Consider the following 18,793-nt stretch of genomic DNA (forward strand, 5'->3'; position numbering starts at 1 on the left):
AGATAGTGGAGCCCTTGCTATTGGCAAGCCAAGGAAATACTAAATTACTGGTAGGAGTTGATGCTTGCAATGTGATTGAATAAAATATGTTGTGAAGATCCCAGAGTGTGATAAGGACTTCTGGGAAACATCATGAGACCATAGGAAGACCTAGAACTGTCTATCAACTGGTCACGCAGTCACATGGTTAACCTGACTGGATGCGTATATAATCAATTAATAATACGATTGGTTTGTAGGGCTTAAATTAAAAATCTACACTAAGAAACTGAGGGCATTGTTGCTAAGTTTGAGAGTGTCAAAAACAAGTGGAGGAACAGGTTGTTGAGGAAGCAGGAGGCTGCTGAAGGACTTAGACGAAGAGAGTGGACAAAGTGGCAGACAAAATACAATATGGGAGAGTTTATGCATTTTGACATCAAAAATAGAGATGTTTCCTATTTTCTCAATGGGGAAAGGCTTCAGAAATCTTAAGCATAAATGGACTCAGGAGTCCCAGTTCAGGATTCTCTTAAGGGGAGCATGCAGGTTTAGTTGGCAGTTAGTAAAGCAAATGCAACGTTAGCATTTATTTCAATAGGGTGAGAATACAACAGCAGGGATGTATTGCTGAGGCTGTAGAAGACTCTGGTCAGGCTGTGTTTGGAATATTGAGAGTTGTCTTTGGCCCCATATCTAAGGAAGGATGCAACAGATTGGAGAGGGTCCAGAGAAGATTCACAAGAATGATCCCGGAATGAAGGATTTGTCATGATTAGTTGAAGCCTCTGGGTCTGCACTCAATGGCATTTATAAGTATGAGGGAATCTCATTGAAACTTAAAGAATATAAAGAGGCCTGGATAGAGTGGACATGGGGATGTTGTTTCTAAAAGGAGGAGAGGCTAGGACCCCAGGACACAGCCTCAGAATGAAGGGACTGAGATGAGGAGTTATTTTTTCAGCCAGAGGTCAGTGAAGCTCTGGAATTCATTGCAGCAGTAAGTTGTGGATTGCAAGCCACTGAATGTATTTAAGACAGAGAAAGATAGGTTCTTGATTAGTAAGTGGATCAAGGACTACAGGAAGACAGGAGAATAGGAGAAACATATCAGCCATGATCAAATGGTGGAGCAGTCTTGATGGGCCAAATGGGCTAATTCTGCTCTTGTAACTAGCAAATGTAAGAAAAGTGTATATTTCCCTTTGTTCAGTGTAGTTGTTTCTGGACTCCCAGAGGTTTCTTTCCCACTGGTGTAAAACAATGAAGCTTTTTCACATCGAAGTGCACCTTCATGTCAAGTGATTCACTTGGACTCAAATGTATCAAAGAGTGTGAACCCGATCGCAGCTTCCCTCATCCCTATTACTGATATTCCCCCTCTTCCATCCAGCCTGACACATTTGGCAAGACATCATTCTCATGGGTCCCTCAACTTAAAAATGAATTATCATAAAAACTACTTGGCAAAATATGTTGTTAACAGCTTTCCACTGTAAAAACTGAAATAAAACCATTACATGTGTACAGTGCTCTTTACTATTTCAGGATCCCACAAAGCACTAAGCAATTTAGAAGCATTGTAACATAGGAAATTTGCAAAGTAAGCTTCATCCAGGAACATTGTTTTTTCTTTATTCATTCAGAAAATGAGGGCATCACTGGCTAAGCAGCATTTAGTGTCCATCCCTAATTACCCAGAGGGCAGTTCAGAGTCAACCATATGTGGGTCTGGAGTCACATGTAGGCCAGGCCAGTTAAGGATGGCAGTTTCCTTCCCTGAAGGACATTAGTGAGCAAGGTGGGTTTTTACGACAATCGACAATGGATTCATGGTCATCTTTAGATTCTTAATTCCAGATATTTATTGAATTCAAATTCCGCCATCTGCCATGGTGGGATTCAAACCCAGGTCCCCAGAATGTTATCTGGGTCAAAAACAAAGTTGTTGAAAAAGCTCAGCAGATCTGGCAGCATCAGAGAAGAAAAAAAATCAGAGTGAACATTTCGGGTCCGGTGACCCTCAGAACTGGAAGCAGTTCTGAGAAAGCGTTACTGGACCCGAAGCACACTCGATTTTTTTTCTTCACAGATGCAGCTAGACCTGCTGAGCTTTTCCACCGACGTATTTGTTCCAGATTTACCGTATCTGCAGTTCTTTCAATTTTTATTTGTGTTATCTGGGTCTCTGAGTTAACAATCCAGTGGTAATACCCCTAAGTCATCGCCTTTCCCTTTACCTTACCCCATCACCTTCAGATAATGACTGAACAATTTATTTTGTAAGCTGAGGGGTAAATATTGATTGTAAGACAAGAACAACTACCCCATTGCTCTTCAAAATAGTGCAATGGGATCACCTACATTGATATTGGGCAATTTTGGGGGGGGGGGGGGGCGGAGATGGGGGTTGGTGCTATACAAAAGACAGGCCTCTGTTTAACATCATTAAACTGTCTTGGGAGATTAGGTACAGCACTGAAGTTAAGGTTAATTGTGAAGTTAGGGAGCCAGAACAAACTCAGAAAATGCGTGCTCATTGTTAAGATGACATCGTTGACTTGTATAATAATTAAGTTCCAGTTGACAACTGCATTGCCCAAAATGGTCTATTTGCATTTCCTTCCTACTTAACGCATTGAGAATGAAACTGCTTGGACCAACCTTGAGTCATTCTGGACAGATTGGTATCAACATGTCAAAACTGTGTTTTCTACTTACCATTAGTATTACAATTATTCAACTTTCAAGAAGGATATAAGGAAGTAGTGTCTCATGTAAGGGAATGAGCCAACCAGCTTGCAGAAGTGGAAAATTGTTATTAATAAATGGTCACAAAGACAAAAGATAAGAAGCTCATTTTAAGATGTTTTTATTATCAAACCATTCTACTCCGTTCAATAACAGAAATACAATTCATTTTCAATATAACATGTCAATATTTTAATAGTCAAAACAGTAAAAACTGATTCACTCCACAAATGATTAAAAATCAAAAAAACAAAAATATTAAAAACGTTAACAGAATATTGAAGCATTTATAAAATGTAATACAATACTATATTTGAACTCTAAATCCATTCTTCATCAGAAATGAGAAGAAACCCTTACATCAATATTCCAACATAATGTCATAGCATCACAATATCAATAAGTTTAAGTATTATAACTCCTAACAACATCTACTTCATCCTCAATTGTAAACTCAGGTTAGGAAGGATCAACTTCAATGATAGATATAACTTTGAATACAACAACCCTTTTAAGTTAACTGTGCTCAGTTTTCATGTGTCGAATTGCTAAACTGTTAATCGTTTCTACCACCGAAAACAGTGGGCAACTCAAGTGATAGGCAATCCCTCTATATTCCTCCTGAGCGCTTAAACTGTAAGAAAAACAGCAAGTTAGTGACATACATTAGGAAAATCTCAACATACATTTGACAAGCATGGCTATAGGTCACCGCCTCCCTGAACTACCTGTAACAAAATGGTTTTAGTAAATTAGTAAGCTTATCACAGATAAACAAGGTATTACCAAATCGTGAATCACTCAATGGGTCATCATCAACTACTAAAAACAGTTACTTCAATAGAGCCCATGTTCTTCAGCTATTTTATGTACTATTTTCAAGCAGAAAAGCTCAACGTGTCCTACAGACTAACACTGCAACTTTCCTCAGCCATTAGAGAATGTGATGTCACTCATGTCACATGCAGTTAGTATGAAACTGTCTTATTGTGCCAAAGTAACTACAATGGACTGCAAAAACAAATTTAAAACAGTGTTCAGTGTTACAATAGAAATTGTGAAACTCCCTCCCTAAGAGCGATACAGCACTAAAGAGTTTAATGTCAAATGGAATCCTAAACTGTAAACACACATACAACAAATACAGTCCTTGTCAATGTGTGTAGGCAAGCATGAAAGCATTTTCCAGAATGTACACACACTATATTACGGGAAGAATTGAAAATGCTAAGCATACCATATCACAAAGTATCGAATAGATTTCCACAGCAGTTAAATAATAATGAAAAAGATAAAGCATTAAATTCCCTGTTGAAAGAAGTTATTTCAGATACAATTTAATACCCAGATAAATACTGCATCTGTCAGGGGAAAGGGGTTGGGAAAGAAAAAATCTGTTAGAAACTTCATCTCCAACATCAGCTCATTTGTTTCCTACAAAAAGAACACAATTGTGAGCAACATTTAACATTCAAACAGACAATATCCATTTCCCTGCTAACCCTCAGCCCAGGCTTGGAGAAATCACACCAGGGAAATTGTATGGCTTAAAATTAGAGTCTCTGAGCTAGCAGCATTTCCTAAAACGTTTAGGAGGGTGGGAGGAAGGGGAAAAAAACAGTAGATGAAGGGAATATATAACTTAAACAAGTGCTCTAAACATCTGGTTTGCTGGGTGGAACAGAAGTTACTGGAAATCACAGTTACTTTGTATCGATGTGGCATGAAAATGAAGCTCACATATTTCATGACCAACTAATAAAACACAATGAATATCAAAATGATGAGGACAAATCTTTGCAACTTCACAACCTGCATCACACACTGTAGCCATTGACGGTATTGGTACATTGTCAATTGTCACAGAAAATCATTAACCAAGACCATCAGCATTACTTTGTGAAACTACAATTAAAAAAGAACTGACTATGCTATTATTTTCTGACTAATCTGCCTAGCTAATAAACAAAGATAATCTAAGAAATCAAATATTGATGTACGATGAATGTTACACTCTGCTCAGCAGAAAAGATCCAACTGTGTTTTTATCTGTCACTTTGCAGAAGGTCTCAGATAATACATTTTTGAAATGGAGGGTCCCCCCCCCCCCCCCCCGCCTAGTTAGATAACATTGATCATTCTCTCAGGAATGCCAGATAGAAAATACTGAAATACAGTACTATAATTCCCCCACCAATAACTTAAAACTAAAGATGAGCCAAATACAATCTTTTTTGAAAATAAATTCTGATCTCTAAGAAATGGAATTTTCCATTCAGCATCTTGCCATGGTAAGTTCAACATTTTAAAACTGTAGTCTTTCCAGTATAAAGTATTACAATTTACATATACAGTACTCAAACTTTAACATGCAAAATCCTCAGTCTGGGATTCAGAAAGTGTATGAAAATCCTGTTTTTCTCTGTAAAACCTCCCCTACAACCAGTCAATTATTATAATTACGCAATGGAAGAAAACTTCAACTTTCGTAAGTTTACACACAGAAGCTGTTATTGGTAATGTATTTTCTGTGGAAAGCCTGGACCAAGAGATACAAAGACAAAACAGCATACAAGCTGATGTTACAACACACTGATCCTTCCCAACTGTGTTCTATACAGTGCTCTAATAAAAGCTACACCAAGATTCAATGAGAATCAGTTTGTTCATAAACACTTGCAATGTGATGGTCACAAATTTCAGCACCAACCTAGTCGGCAATTAAAATGTAGGTCTTACACAAAATCCTTAGGATTAAGATCTTAACCACATAAAACTGCAGCATGCTTAATAATTAATTACCCACTGGATATTATCTAATAGATCAGTAAGCAATTTAGAAGTGAAACAAATTGGAAAAACACGTGGACAGACTCATCAAGCTCTGATTTTAAATAAATGTACATATCTTTAGGGAAAGAGCATCCTATCTCGTAATAATAAATAAAACTGCACAAAAATTATGAACGCAGCTATTTAAAGAATAAAAGGATAAAAATGTTATTAAAATGCCAGATATATATACTGGATAGAAATAATAGAAAAATAAAAGTGATTGCTAACGATTGCGGGGAAAAACTGGTTATTTCTATAGCATTAAGGTTATAGGTATAAAAGAAGGGCTGATAAATCCTAAAACGTATAACTTGTCGCATAGTGTTAAATACAACTTGAACACTGAGCTGTTTAATAGCTCAACAATCATCAAACCTTTGAGCCATGGATCAATCAATTCTTGATCTCTCTCTCTCTCTCTCTCATATATAAAGGTTAACAGAATTTCTACTCTAGAAGTGCAGGTAATAACACAAGATAAATAAAGTCAAAATTTGTTAAGTGAGTAAGTGAAGCCAAATTAAAAGCAAATAAAACAACATCACAAAAATAAAGCAAGACAAACTTGAACAATGCTACACTAAAGGAACATCACAAGTGCAAAACCAGCACCAAATAACATAATACCAAACTAGCAGAAAATATAGCTCAGGTCTTAAAATATCACATAATTCAAATGTTAAACACAGCTTAAGACTAGAAGACATTACAGATTTTAAATGAAACTGGAGAAAATAGCTATTCTTGTTCCCTTACAGTTTTACATTTTAACTCTTTAATCAGGGCACTGCCAGTTTGGATAGTTTAAATTTCCACAAAACTGAGATTGTTATCTACAAGATATTTCCTCTCATCTATGAAGTACTTCAAAATATTTATATCTATTTGAATCTAAGTGCCAAACAAGCTTATTATCTAGGCTTTCAAATTACACACAGGTTTGAGAGTATGGGGTGGACAGCATGACAAGTAGTGTCTAGATTTAGTGAGAATCTTTTGTTAAAAGCAATTTAGTGTTTTGACTACTGCCTTTTAAAAAAATCAAGATTCCAGTTATGATTGCCCCAAAATTACAACTAACCACATCCAGTCAGAAGTCTATTCGTCACAAATTGAATGTGCTTTAAAACAAATAATCTAGGAGTAAATAAAGGAGACAATTTTTCCTTTCAGTTCGCCTGCAGCTACTTGTAAATTTTCTGGTGTAACAGAAAGATTACAATATAATTGCGAACAGGCATTTTTGGGAGTACAAGGTTGGAGGAAACATTGGTAAGAGCTGGCACCATGTTAACTATATACGTTTTAAAATTTCTCCCTGAAAACACTTACATATAGAGCATGTGGTCTTCAAAGTGCCAAACATTTCAAACAGTGGTAAGCAGATGTAGTATAAATTGGCTGAGATGGTGTGTCATGAACCATCAAGTCATGACTTCGCCAACTGAACAGGAGCTATGTTCACCGTTTAAAATTGGCATGAGAGCTCAGGTGACATAGTTTAGAATATGAAACCACAGTTCTGATCAACAAAAAATTAGCATGACTCAATGTTTTCCTAAAACACACCATAGAAGCCATTTGTCTTCTGTTGCATTAGTTTACTGCTTCCACATTCGTAAATGCAGGCTATCCTAGCACTTCACAACAACTACTTTTAGAATACTGTATGTAGGTGGCATTAAAAAAAGGATAATTGTGTACACTGCAATCCACCTAGAAGAATGTCCCTTCAAACTGTCAAAGTGTGTTCAACATTCCTCACTGACCATTACAAGTTTACTTCCTACAAATAGGGCAACAAATTTAGAAGCGACATAATGGATACAAAAATGCCTATAACGTTCAGAACATTCTAATTAAAACTCAACTTTAATATATAGGTTACACATTTGTTTTCAAACTCCTGTGCATCCCACTACCCTCAAAATGACTTTACTGCAAGAGGAATGAGAAAAAAATTTGGCTCCACGTACACACAGAGGAATTTGCACAATGTCACCCCTGAGTAAGAAGACCCATGTAAATAAACAGGAGAAAGTACATATGGAAGAACTGTGATCTTTATAAAATGTATTAATACACAGGATGTCTTGTTTCAGGTCAATAGTCATTGCATCCAACAAATCTTGAACTAAAATACATGAAAAAACAGAAGCAACTTCAGAAATTATTAGCTAATGCACAACTTCTAAAAAGTAGGTGAACACCATTGATGATGACTTGAAAGCATTTTGCTCTACTTACATGCTGCCATACAAATGTTTCTTTGCATTTTAAGTGAAACCCACTAACGTGCAGTGAAAAACTCAGATGATGGTTGCAGCACATCTTCCCTATACACTACAGTTTTACTACACATATCTTTAATGTGACATGTCCTACCCTATCTCATCTTTCATCTATCAACATGGCCACTGCCATTACAGTTTACTATATAAATTGGTACACATTTTCTCTCTCCAAGGACTTCAGCAATGCAAGCTGCTGTTTCAATAATGTAAGATAGAGAGTGTGTGTGTGTGTGTGTGTGTGTGTGTGTGTGTGTGTGTGTGTGTGTGTGTGTGTGTGTGTGTGTAGCATATGTTGCCAGTGGGAATATGCAGAAGTTGTAACCTATTTAGGTTTCTCAACTGAAGATAACAGAAGTGTCAACATCAAAGAGAACTAAAATGTCTGACTCATGAATTTTATGTGCACAACATCACACAAACTTAAGTAAATGAAAAAAAAAGTAATGGCCAATAACCCTTAGTATTTTTAATGCATTTCAATCCATCTGAATGTGATCATGATACAATCAAACTGTTACTCATCTAGTAAGAATTGGCACAGAAAGCTCCCTTATACCCAGGCAAAATTCTGCTTCTTCAGATGAGAGTCTGTGGTGAGCCTGATAAAATTAAAATGAAAATCTGCATGATACTTTCAATCCTTGTGCCCACTCAGGATTTAGCATCCAATAGGAAAAAAAATACTTGCACAGAAACTCAATTTACTCCTATTCCTGCAACTTCTACCTTTCATTGTTAGAAATTTCCTCCTCTGTATTCTCCTTTGTGGGTCTATACTATCAGTTATAATTCTCCAATGCTGACAGTACAAGAAACTGCATTTTGCAGCCATATATAAGCATTGACAGAATATGCAGTTAATATATTGATCTATTTTATGAAAGTAATTACAAATCCTCAATAAGCTGCAACATCTGAAAAAGCATCAATAAATCTGAAGCACATTATGCCTCAATAATTGTTAGATTGTTTTATTAAATGGGGTTACATGGGCAAACTGTTTCAAAGGATGTATTACAATCTTACAAACACCCATGTATTTTTCCACCACGTAACTCATATCAATCTCCTTGAGTATCAAATCCTCCATGACAGTTTCTGTAGTTGTACTTGAGGTAAATACTAAAGGCTGATTAGGTCAAACAAAAACTGACTTAATTGCACAATATCCTTCAGGACAATTGAGATGCAGGAAACATAACTAGTAAGATGACAACTCAAATTATTAGTTCTCAGTCTTTGAATTGGAAGAGGAGTACTCCTTTTTGTACAAAATTACACAATAAAATGTGTTCTGAAATACAGACATAGACTTTGCTATGTAGCACACCCTTATTAAAAAAAACCTAAAACCATTTTCTCTTCTGCTGCCCCTACCCCACATAAGCCCTAGTCAAAAAAAAACCTTGCAAAACAACTGCATTTCTGAAGGTCTTTCAGTTTTCATGTCATCAGCAAGAAGCATAGGCCCATCTGTTTTGGCAGTCTGGTGTTTGAATAGTCCCACCAGCAAGTCCAAGACATAAAACTGAGCAAGTCAGCAGTCACTGCCTCTGGAAGTGAAACATTTATTCATATGGATGGCTGGAATTCTGAAAATTTTGTAGTTAAAAAAGTCACCAACCAACAGACAGGTGAATGAAAACGTGATTCTGGAGTTTAATGTATCACCATGCCTGCTAGGACTTCGCTCAGGTTATTCTACTTAAAATGCCAATTCAAAAGTTTCACATTAAGAAATACACATTACTATCATAGTAATGAATTCCTTGTGTTACAACTGTGAACAAAACATTCACAATACCTGCAGAAAGCCCAGAAGTAGTTCTTTGTTCAAATAGTCTCATGTTTTATAGTGTGGACCAAAGCAACTACATATTAACATGTAGCGAAGTAACAGGACTCTCATTCCGCTACTGCTCCAGCAGTATTCACATGATGCCTAAATTTGACTCAATTTGTAGCTCCAAACTAATTCACTGTAGCCTACAATACAGTGACATAAATAGCTGTATTCCAGATGATCATTCGGTATTTGGGATATTTAACATAAAGGTTCATACTTCAAGATCATTTGGCCTAGCACAGGTTGAGATTCTTCATATTTCATTCTTTAAGTATTTTGATGTTCCATTGGTTATTGAACAAAAAGGATCTGAATGTATTTTTGTAGTCTCAATATGCAAGTAATTTTTCTTTCAAATGACGCCTTTCAATGAAATTAATAATATGCATCTTACTGAAGTACAGAAGGTATTAGTTTCATATTTTTTTTCTCGGAGGCTTTGCTGAAAAACAAAAATAAAGCTGCAACCTATAGTTAACAGGCAAGTGCCTCATCAAACAAACTGTCTTCAAGTTGCTTTCTAGTCTAGTATTAAGTATCTTTCAAGAGATTTAAAACAATGGACTAATTTGCAATTGAAACAGTCACTAGCATGCATTTCCCAATGCAAATCTGAGTTCCTTTCAGTTACTTCTTACTTTAGAAGGGCAAAATAATGGACTATTTTGAAGCTAGCCAAGCTATAGGTACAGAATAATTTTAAGGGGCGCACATTAAGCACCTAACTATAAACCTGCAAGGAAAGAATTCTGCAGCAACCATTATCCAATGTTATTCACCACTAAAAGTTTTCTATTACGCTTGACAAGCAGCCATTCTACTTCTACAGTGCCTACTTCAGTCACTGTTCACAGTTAAGTCATTTTTGTGGTATTTCGATTCCACAGAGGTGTTTTTGCAAAAGACTTTGTTTCATTTGGTGACAAACAATAAACACGTGGAAACAAGAGTACAAACACAATCTTCTTCAGAGGCATCACTTCCTTCATTCCACATTGGACCTGGACCAACTCCTTTGGTTTCACCAATTTAATAGCATACACACTGGCTAGAAATTGATCACTGTATGCTAGTTCAGCCATTTCGTTTCTTCATTTGACTTGATCTGAACTTCTGCATTAGAGCGAGGCTTTGTTTTCATTCCAAGAATAATCATTCATCCATGATCAAGGCCACGTTGATATGAGACAGATCTATCATGTGCCTGCGAAATGTATAAGGGAAAAGTAATGTGAGATATTCCAAAGATTTCCAGGGTTAGAAAAAGAAGCATGTAAAATTGTTTTAGTTAAGTTGTACCTTTAACACAAAGTATTGCATGGTAAGTCACAAACAGACAGGTTAGACACTGAACAGAAATATCGATGTTTTTAAGAGAAGACCAAACACCATCAAACAGAGAGGTTTCACATTAACTACTGAAGATCAAGATAAAAGATGATACAAGGAATTAGATGCAAGGGAACGACGACTGAAAGTTCTGCACTAATGATGGAACGGAGGCAGGAAAAGTGTAACAGCACTAACTAAAACTATACAACAGATTTTATTCAGTTGCTGGATGTGGTATCAGGACTTTATTACCAAGGAAGCACTTTTGAGATGTAAATGGGAGGCAGTGAAACATGATATGGGGCTAATAATCCCAAACTGCAATCTAATGTTTTGGGTTCAAATCCCACCAAGTTGGATGGTGAAATTGGAATTAAATTAAAAAATCTGGATGAAAAAGCTAGCCCAGTGGCAAGCATGTAATCATTGCTGATCTTATAAAAACCCTGATTCACTGGTGTCTTTTCAGAAATGTGCCATCCTTACCTGGTCTGGCCTATATGTGACTCCAGATCCACAGCAATGTGGTTGACTCTGACACCCAAGAGGGCAATTAGAAATGAGCAATAAATGACGTAGCCACTGACACCCACAACACATTAATCAACAATATTTTAAGATGATAAGAAACAAGAGCAGAAGGTAGCCTTTCAGCACGCCCAAAATCTGCTATGCTAATCAACTACGTCATAGCTAACCTGATTGTAGACTTAACCCTCAACTCATTTATAGAGCAAAACTCTAACTCTGAATTCAATTTGCCGAACCCACAGCCTTCTGGGGAGAGATTAACAACCCTGAAAGAAGAAATTCTTCATCTGAGTCTTTAATGTGAGATCCTTTATTTTTAAACAGTCCCCTCGTTCGAGGTTAGAAAGATTGTTTCAGCAATCAGTTGTGAACACCAACTCTCAGCAAAGTGGCACGACCAGTTCTCCCTTGTTTCAATATACTCCCGACATAGGAGGACATCAATTTAACTGGGACAAAGTTGCAGTACTAGGACAAGCAAGACAAAGACAAGCACAAGAGCTCCTGAAGGCTTGGTTTTCAACCACTGACGCAATTAATGAACATGCTGAAATAGATTCCATCTACATATTATGATGCAAAACCAGAAACAAGACTGCCCACCACGACAGATCGGACCATATAAATTCAGAGTGGCTCAGGACAACAGCACTTCAATGGAGGCTACATAGTACTGACAATGTCAGCTAAAAGAGAGATGAAACGTTTGCAAGAAAACCAGTCAGCTCGGCAAACCAACCAACTACTCCAATGATGGTGCCAAACCAGCTGACTTTGCCCAGCAATGTCTGATTTTGTTTCTGATTTTGAGTATCTGTAGTTCTTTTTCTTTCCCCTAATTTATTTAACTTCTTTCTGCTCAAATTTTCCTCATAAAACAATCCTTTCACCTCAGAAATTGAATTGTTGAACTGCTCTTCGTGCAGGAATATGCCTCCTCACAAAGGAACCAAAACTGGACGTAGTATTCTAGGTGTGGTCTCATCAATACCCTGTATAGTTGCAGTAAAATCTTCCTAATGTCATACTCTATCCCACTTGTAGTAAAGGTCAATATTCCATTTGTATGTTAATTTTTATGATTTATGTACAAGGGCACACAAATATCGCTGTCTGAGTATTCTGTGTCCCTCTTACATTTAAATAACAACTTGCTTTTCTATTCTTCTTGCCTAAATGGACAACCTCATTTTCTCACATTATACTCCACCTGTCAAATATTTGTCCACACACTTACCCTATTGATATCTCCTTTGCAGCTTCCACACAATTTGCTTTTGGCCTATCTTTATATTACCAGAAATTATGCCTACATTAAAAATGGTCCTTTCATTGAAGGCATTCATACAGATTTGTAAGAGCAGAGACCCTAGCACTCATCACTGTATCTCTCCACTATTCAGTCTGCCAAACAGAAAATTAGCCATTTATGCCAACTATTTTCTATGAATTAACCAATTCCCTATGATGCTAAAATATCATCCTAACACCATCAGTGCTTACTATGTCCAGAAACCTCTCAAGTGGCCCATCATAAATCTAAATACACATCAACTGGTACCCCTTTACCAAACCCACTTGTTACATCTTCAGAAGATGCTGATAAATTTCTTAAACATGATTTTCCATTCACAAAATCATGTTAACCCTGTCTGATTGCACTCCAAATTTTAAATGACTTGCCATTACCTCCTTAATAACAGTTATGTTTTAAAATGTGAAGGAGGTAAGAAAAATGTAAAGTTAGAATGTAGCAAAATGACGGAAATTTTTCAAATAAATGAGCAATTAAGTTCCAATAAGGAGGATGGATGAGTGAAATGTTGCATGGAATGAAGGATGAAACTTGGTAAGCTCCAGATCCAATGCTAGCTATAGACATGTTGAAAAAGTACCGTTTGAAGAGGATAGAAGTTTCCAACTAGTGCTCATTTGAACCCGTGGGAAAAGTCCAATGCCAGGTTTCTTGCCCAGACATCATTCAAGAAGGCTACAGAATTTTAACACGTGCAATTCATTCATAACACACTGGCTGGCGAGGAAGGACACAAAGAGACTACTCGAAGACAAAAAGAAATGGCAAGTTGTGGAGGTATGTTCAGCCGTGTTTAACAAGTTTGAGGGAAATCAAAATATCCTGTAACCAGCATTTGGAGCCTCCACTTGTTCCTGGGAAGTTTGCACAATCAAAGCAACAGAGGCAGTTTCAGATCTCCAGTATCTGCAGTATTTTGCTCTTTTGATGTAAACTGAGGAGGGAGAAAAGTTACATCCAAACACACATTTTACATAAATAGAAAATCTGTTTCACTTGAGTTACCATTTTGATTGCTAAACTTGATTGAATGTTACCATATGCATCTTCTGAAATTTTCCCCAAGTTTAAAAGAAGACATTTACCGATGGAATTTCTGTTGAAATGCCGAGGCATGTGCAGGCTCCTTGAATTTTGCAATAGCCTTTCGCTGTTCTCGCATCATCTTGAAGTCCTGTAATAACATTTCAAAAAGTCATCAGGAAGATGTTTTGCAGGGCGATTTTGTAAAATGTGTGGTGGACGTAGATTGAACAGTAATTTTAAAAAGAAAATTGCATGACTGCTTGCAGAATTGCTAATTGAACAGCTGAACCAAAGAACACAGGCATGATCTTCTGTGTTGTATCCATATTTGATTCAATAATACATCAATTCATTTTCACTTCTAAGATAAAGGACAGACTGTAATCAGAGAATTGTAAAGTTGTACAGCACGATCCAACTCGCCCACGCTAACAAGACAGCCTAAATTAATTTGATCAAATTTGCCAGCATTTCACCATAACCCGCTAAACGCTTCCTTGTCATGTACCTATCCAGATGCTTTTTAAATGCTGGAATTGTACCAGCCTCCACTTCCTCTGACAGCTCATTCCACACAAGTGCCACACTGTGTGAAAAAGTTACCCCTCACATCCCTTTTAAATCTTTCACCTCCCAACTTAAGCTTATACCCTCTAGTTTTGGACTCCCCTACCCTGGGAAAAAACCTTGGCTATTCACCCTATGCATGCCCCTCATGATTTAATAAACCTCTATAAAGTCACTCATCAGCCTCTGATGCTCCAGGGAAAATAACCCCAGTCAACTCAGTCTCTCCCTATAGGTCAAATCTTTCAACTCCAACAATATCCTTGTGAATCTTTTCTAAACACTTTCACAAGTTTAATAACATCTTTCCTATAGCAGGGAGACTAGAACTGAAGGCAGTACTCTATTATTGGCCTAACCAATGTCCTGTACAGCCACAAAAGGAAACCTCAAACTCCTATACTCAATGCATTGACCAATAAAGACAAGCAAATGAAAAGCCTTCTTCACTAACCTGTCTACCTGCAACTCCACTTTCAAGGAACAATGAAGCTGTGTTCCAAGGTCTCTTTGTTCAGCAACACTCCCCAGGATCTTCCATTAAGCATGCAAGTCCTGCCCCGATTTGCCTTTCCAAAATGTAGCACCTCACATTTATTTGAATTAAACTCCATCTGCCACTCTTCAACCCATTGGCCCATCTGATCAAGATTCTGTTGTACTCTGAGGTAACCTTCTTTGCTGTCCACTACACCCCCAATTTTGGTGCCATTTACAAACTTAGTAACCATACCTTTTATGTTCACATCCAAATTACTTATACAATGATGAAAAGCTGTAGACCCAGCACCGATCCTTGTGGCATGCCACGGGTCACAAGCCTCCAGTATGAAAAGCAAACCTCCACCACCACTCTGTCTTCTACCTTCAAGCCAGTTCTGTATCCAAATGGTTAGTTCTCCCTGTATTCCATGTGATCTAACCTTGCTAGCCAGTCAAGGGTTATGGGGTGAAGGTAGAAGAATGGGGTTGGGACACATATCACCCATAATCAAATGGTAGAGCAGACTCAATAAGCCAAAATGCCCAATTCTGCTGCTATATCTGATGGTCTTATGGACATTACCATCTCTCAACATACCTTGCCCTACTGATAGTGCAGATCAAGCAGCATTATACAGATGAGGAAGTAGCCCTGTAGTTCTTTGACAGGTTTCAGGCCTCATTAAGACTGAAGGTACCAAGTTAAACATCACCAAGAAAATTCCTTGCTGATTGCTGTCAACAAAACCTTTTCCTCCATATTGAACGCTAAAAAGCAACAGGACTGAGGATGATAAGGACACAGAATATGCTTTGGGGGAGAACTTTAGTCATTCATCAAGTGTGGCTTGGTTATACCACCACTGGCTAAGCTAGATGAAGCCTAAAGGACGGAGTTGCTAACCTGTGGCAGGTAATGAGGAGACCAAATGGGAAGTTTGACCTCAGCTTCAAATAATATATCATAAATGCATTTTGCAATGGTTGCACTAGTATAAGTGATCACTACACAGACCTAAAGGAATTTCAAAATCCATCATCACATTGACAATACTCGTCATTGTAACAATACCACCGTGCTAAGGCACAGAATTATTAACAGTGCAGGAGGTGCCATTTGGTCCATCTTTTCTGCACTAGCTCCATCAATAAGCGCTATGATGACTAGTGCCATACTTATCATACATGTAAGTTCTTTGAGAAGGTGACCAAACAGGTAGATGAGAGTAAACCGGTTGATGTGGTGTATATGGATTTCAGCAAGGCGTTCGATAAGGTTCCCCACAGTAGGCTATTGTACAAGATGCGGAGGAATGGGATTGTGGGAGATATAGCAGTTTGGATGGGAAATTGGCTTGCTGAAAGAAGACAGAGGGTGGTAGTTGATGGGAAATGTTCATCCTGGAGACCAGTTACTAGTGGTGTACCACAAGGGTTGGTGTTGGGTCCATTGCTGTTTGTCTTTTTTATAAGTGACCTGGATGAGGGCATAGAAGGATGGGTTAGTAAATTTGCAGACAACACCAAGGTTAGTGGAGTTGTGGATAGCGACGAAGGATGATGTAGGTTGCAGAGAGATATAGACAAGCTGCAGAGCTGGGCTGAGAGGTGGCAAAGGGAGTTTAATGCAGACAAGTGTGAGGTGATGCACTTTGGTAGGAGTAACTGGAAGGCAAAGTACTGGGCTAATGGTAAGATTCTTGATAGTGTAGATGAGCAGAGAGATCTCGGTGTCCATGTACACAGATCCTTAAAAGTTGCCACCCAGGTTGACAGGGCTGTTAAGAAGGCATGCAGTGTTTTAGCTTTTATTAATAGAGGGATCAAGTTCCGGAACAAGAGGTTATGCTGCAAGTGTACAAAACTCTGGTGCGGCCGCACTTGGAGTACAGTTCTGGTCAACGCATTATAAGGAGGATGTGGAAGCTCTGGAAAGGCTGCAGAGGAGATTTACTAGGATGTTGCCTGATATGGAGGGAGGGTCTTACGAGGAAAGGCTGAGGGACTTGAGGCTGTTTTCATTAGAGAGAAGAAGGTTGACAGGTGACTTAATTGAAACATATATAATCACAGGGTTAGATAGGGTGGATAGTGAGAGCCTTTTTCCTAGGATGGTGACGGCGAGCACGAGGGGGCATAGTTTTAAATTGAGGGGTGAATGATATAGGACAGATGTCAGAGGTGGTTTCTTTACTCAGAGAGTAGTAAGGGAATGGAACGCTTTGCCTGCAACGGTAGTAGATTCGCCAACTTTAGGTACATTTAAGTCGTCATTGGATAAGCATATAGACGTAGATGGAATAGCGTAGGTTAGATGGGCTTCAGATCGGTATGACCAGTCGGCACAACATCGAGGGCTGAAGGGCCTGTACTGTGCTGTAATGTTCTATGCTATCCCGATTCCCTTCAACCCTGCATATTACTACTCTTCAAATAATTGTCTCCTGCTCTTTCAAATGTCTGGAGTGAACCTTCCTCCAGCCCACCTGCAGACTCGCATCTCAGTTGGAGCAGCACTCGCAGAGAAGCAGAATGAATCTTGGGATGAATGGTGGCAGCAGAGCTTCGAGATAAAGGCCAGTCAGAGCAGCAGTGGGAGAACAGTGGAGTGAACCTTTACAAATGCAGAGTTCCTGAGGTGACATCATGGTTCAAAAGGTTATGTGGGAAGGGGATTGGCTGCTTGAGAACTAACTTTAGAAACTGAGTGAACAGTATCAGAAGGGAGACACAGGGTAAAGACATTATTTCTGTGGTTTTGTAGTTTAGAAATACAGAGATATATACACAATGAATGACCGGTTGCTCTGGGATATTGAAGAACAAAAGGGACGTTGGCGTACAGGTCGTCAGATTCCCGAAGGTGTCTGTAAAAATAGACAGGGTAGTGAAGGTGACTTACGCCTTCCTCAGCCACAGCATAAAACAAGGAAGTCTTGTTCCAACTTTATGAAGGTAGTTTGGCCACGGACCAAATACTGTGCGCTGCTCTGGTCACCACACTATCGGAAGAACATAGCTGCACTAGACAGTGTGCGGAAAAGATCCACCAAGATGTTTCCTGGGATGAAAAATCTCAGCTACGAGGAGACTGGATAGGCTGGACTTGTTTTCTTAGAAGCAGAGAAGGCTGAGAGGGAATCTGATTGAGGTTTGCGAAATTATGAGAGGCATAGGTAGAGTACATAGTGAGAATGTTCTTTGTGGCAGATGTGTCTAAAAGCAGAGGACGTAAGTTTAAGATAAAGAGTAAGTGATTTAAAGGAATCATAGAATTCCTAGAGTGTAGAAACTGGCCATTCAACCCATCAGGTCTGCACCAACCCTCTGAAGAATATCGCACCTGCACACACCCCTCCACCCTATTCCCATGGCCAATCCACCTAACTTGCACACCTCTGGACACTATGGACAATTTAGCACGGTCATTCCACCTAACCTGCACATCTTTGGACTGTGGGAGGAAATCCACGCAGACATGGGGCAAACATGCAAACTTCACACAGTCAGTCACCCAAGGCTGGAATCGAACCCAAGTCAGTGGTGCTGAGAGGCAGCAGTGCTAATCACTGAGTCACTGTGCCACAAAGTGATCGGAAAAATTCTTTTCCCCCCACACTGAGAGGGTGGCAAGCATGTGGAATATGCTGCCTGAGTGAGTCATGGAGGCAGGTACTCTTGCAACATTTAAGAAGTATCCAGATGAGCACTTAAAACTCCAGGGCAGAATAGGCTATGGAGTAAATGCAGGTCATAGGGATCAGCGTAGTTTGGTATTTATTGGTCAGCATAAGGTTGATAGACCTGTTTCTAAGTTTTATGGCTCAATGACAA

At 38.6% G+C, this 18,793-nt stretch overlaps 1 protein-coding gene across 3 annotated transcripts in view; it reads right to left on the bottom strand.

Moving 5' to 3' along the window:
• Positions 1-2,835: 2,835 nt before the first annotated feature.
• The window catches only part of rbm33a (RNA binding motif protein 33a), a 150,655-nt gene continuing 134,697 nt past the window's right edge, over positions 2,836-18,793 (bottom strand). For all 3 annotated transcript variants that reach the window (XM_048556169.2, XM_048556160.2, XM_048556152.2), the window contains 2 exons: positions 13,969-14,057; positions 2,836-10,909 (listed from right to left, as the gene is read on the bottom strand). In XM_048556169.2, the coding sequence (XP_048412126.1) occupies positions 10,858-10,909; positions 13,969-14,057 (141 nt within the window). In that variant the 3' untranslated portion in view covers positions 2,836-10,857. The remainder of the gene's footprint in view (positions 10,910-13,968; positions 14,058-18,793) is intronic.

This window comes from Stegostoma tigrinum, chromosome 2 (genome assembly GCF_030684315.1).
Source record: "Stegostoma tigrinum isolate sSteTig4 chromosome 2, sSteTig4.hap1, whole genome shotgun sequence".
Lineage (NCBI taxonomy): Eukaryota > Metazoa > Chordata > Chondrichthyes > Orectolobiformes > Stegostomatidae > Stegostoma > Stegostoma tigrinum.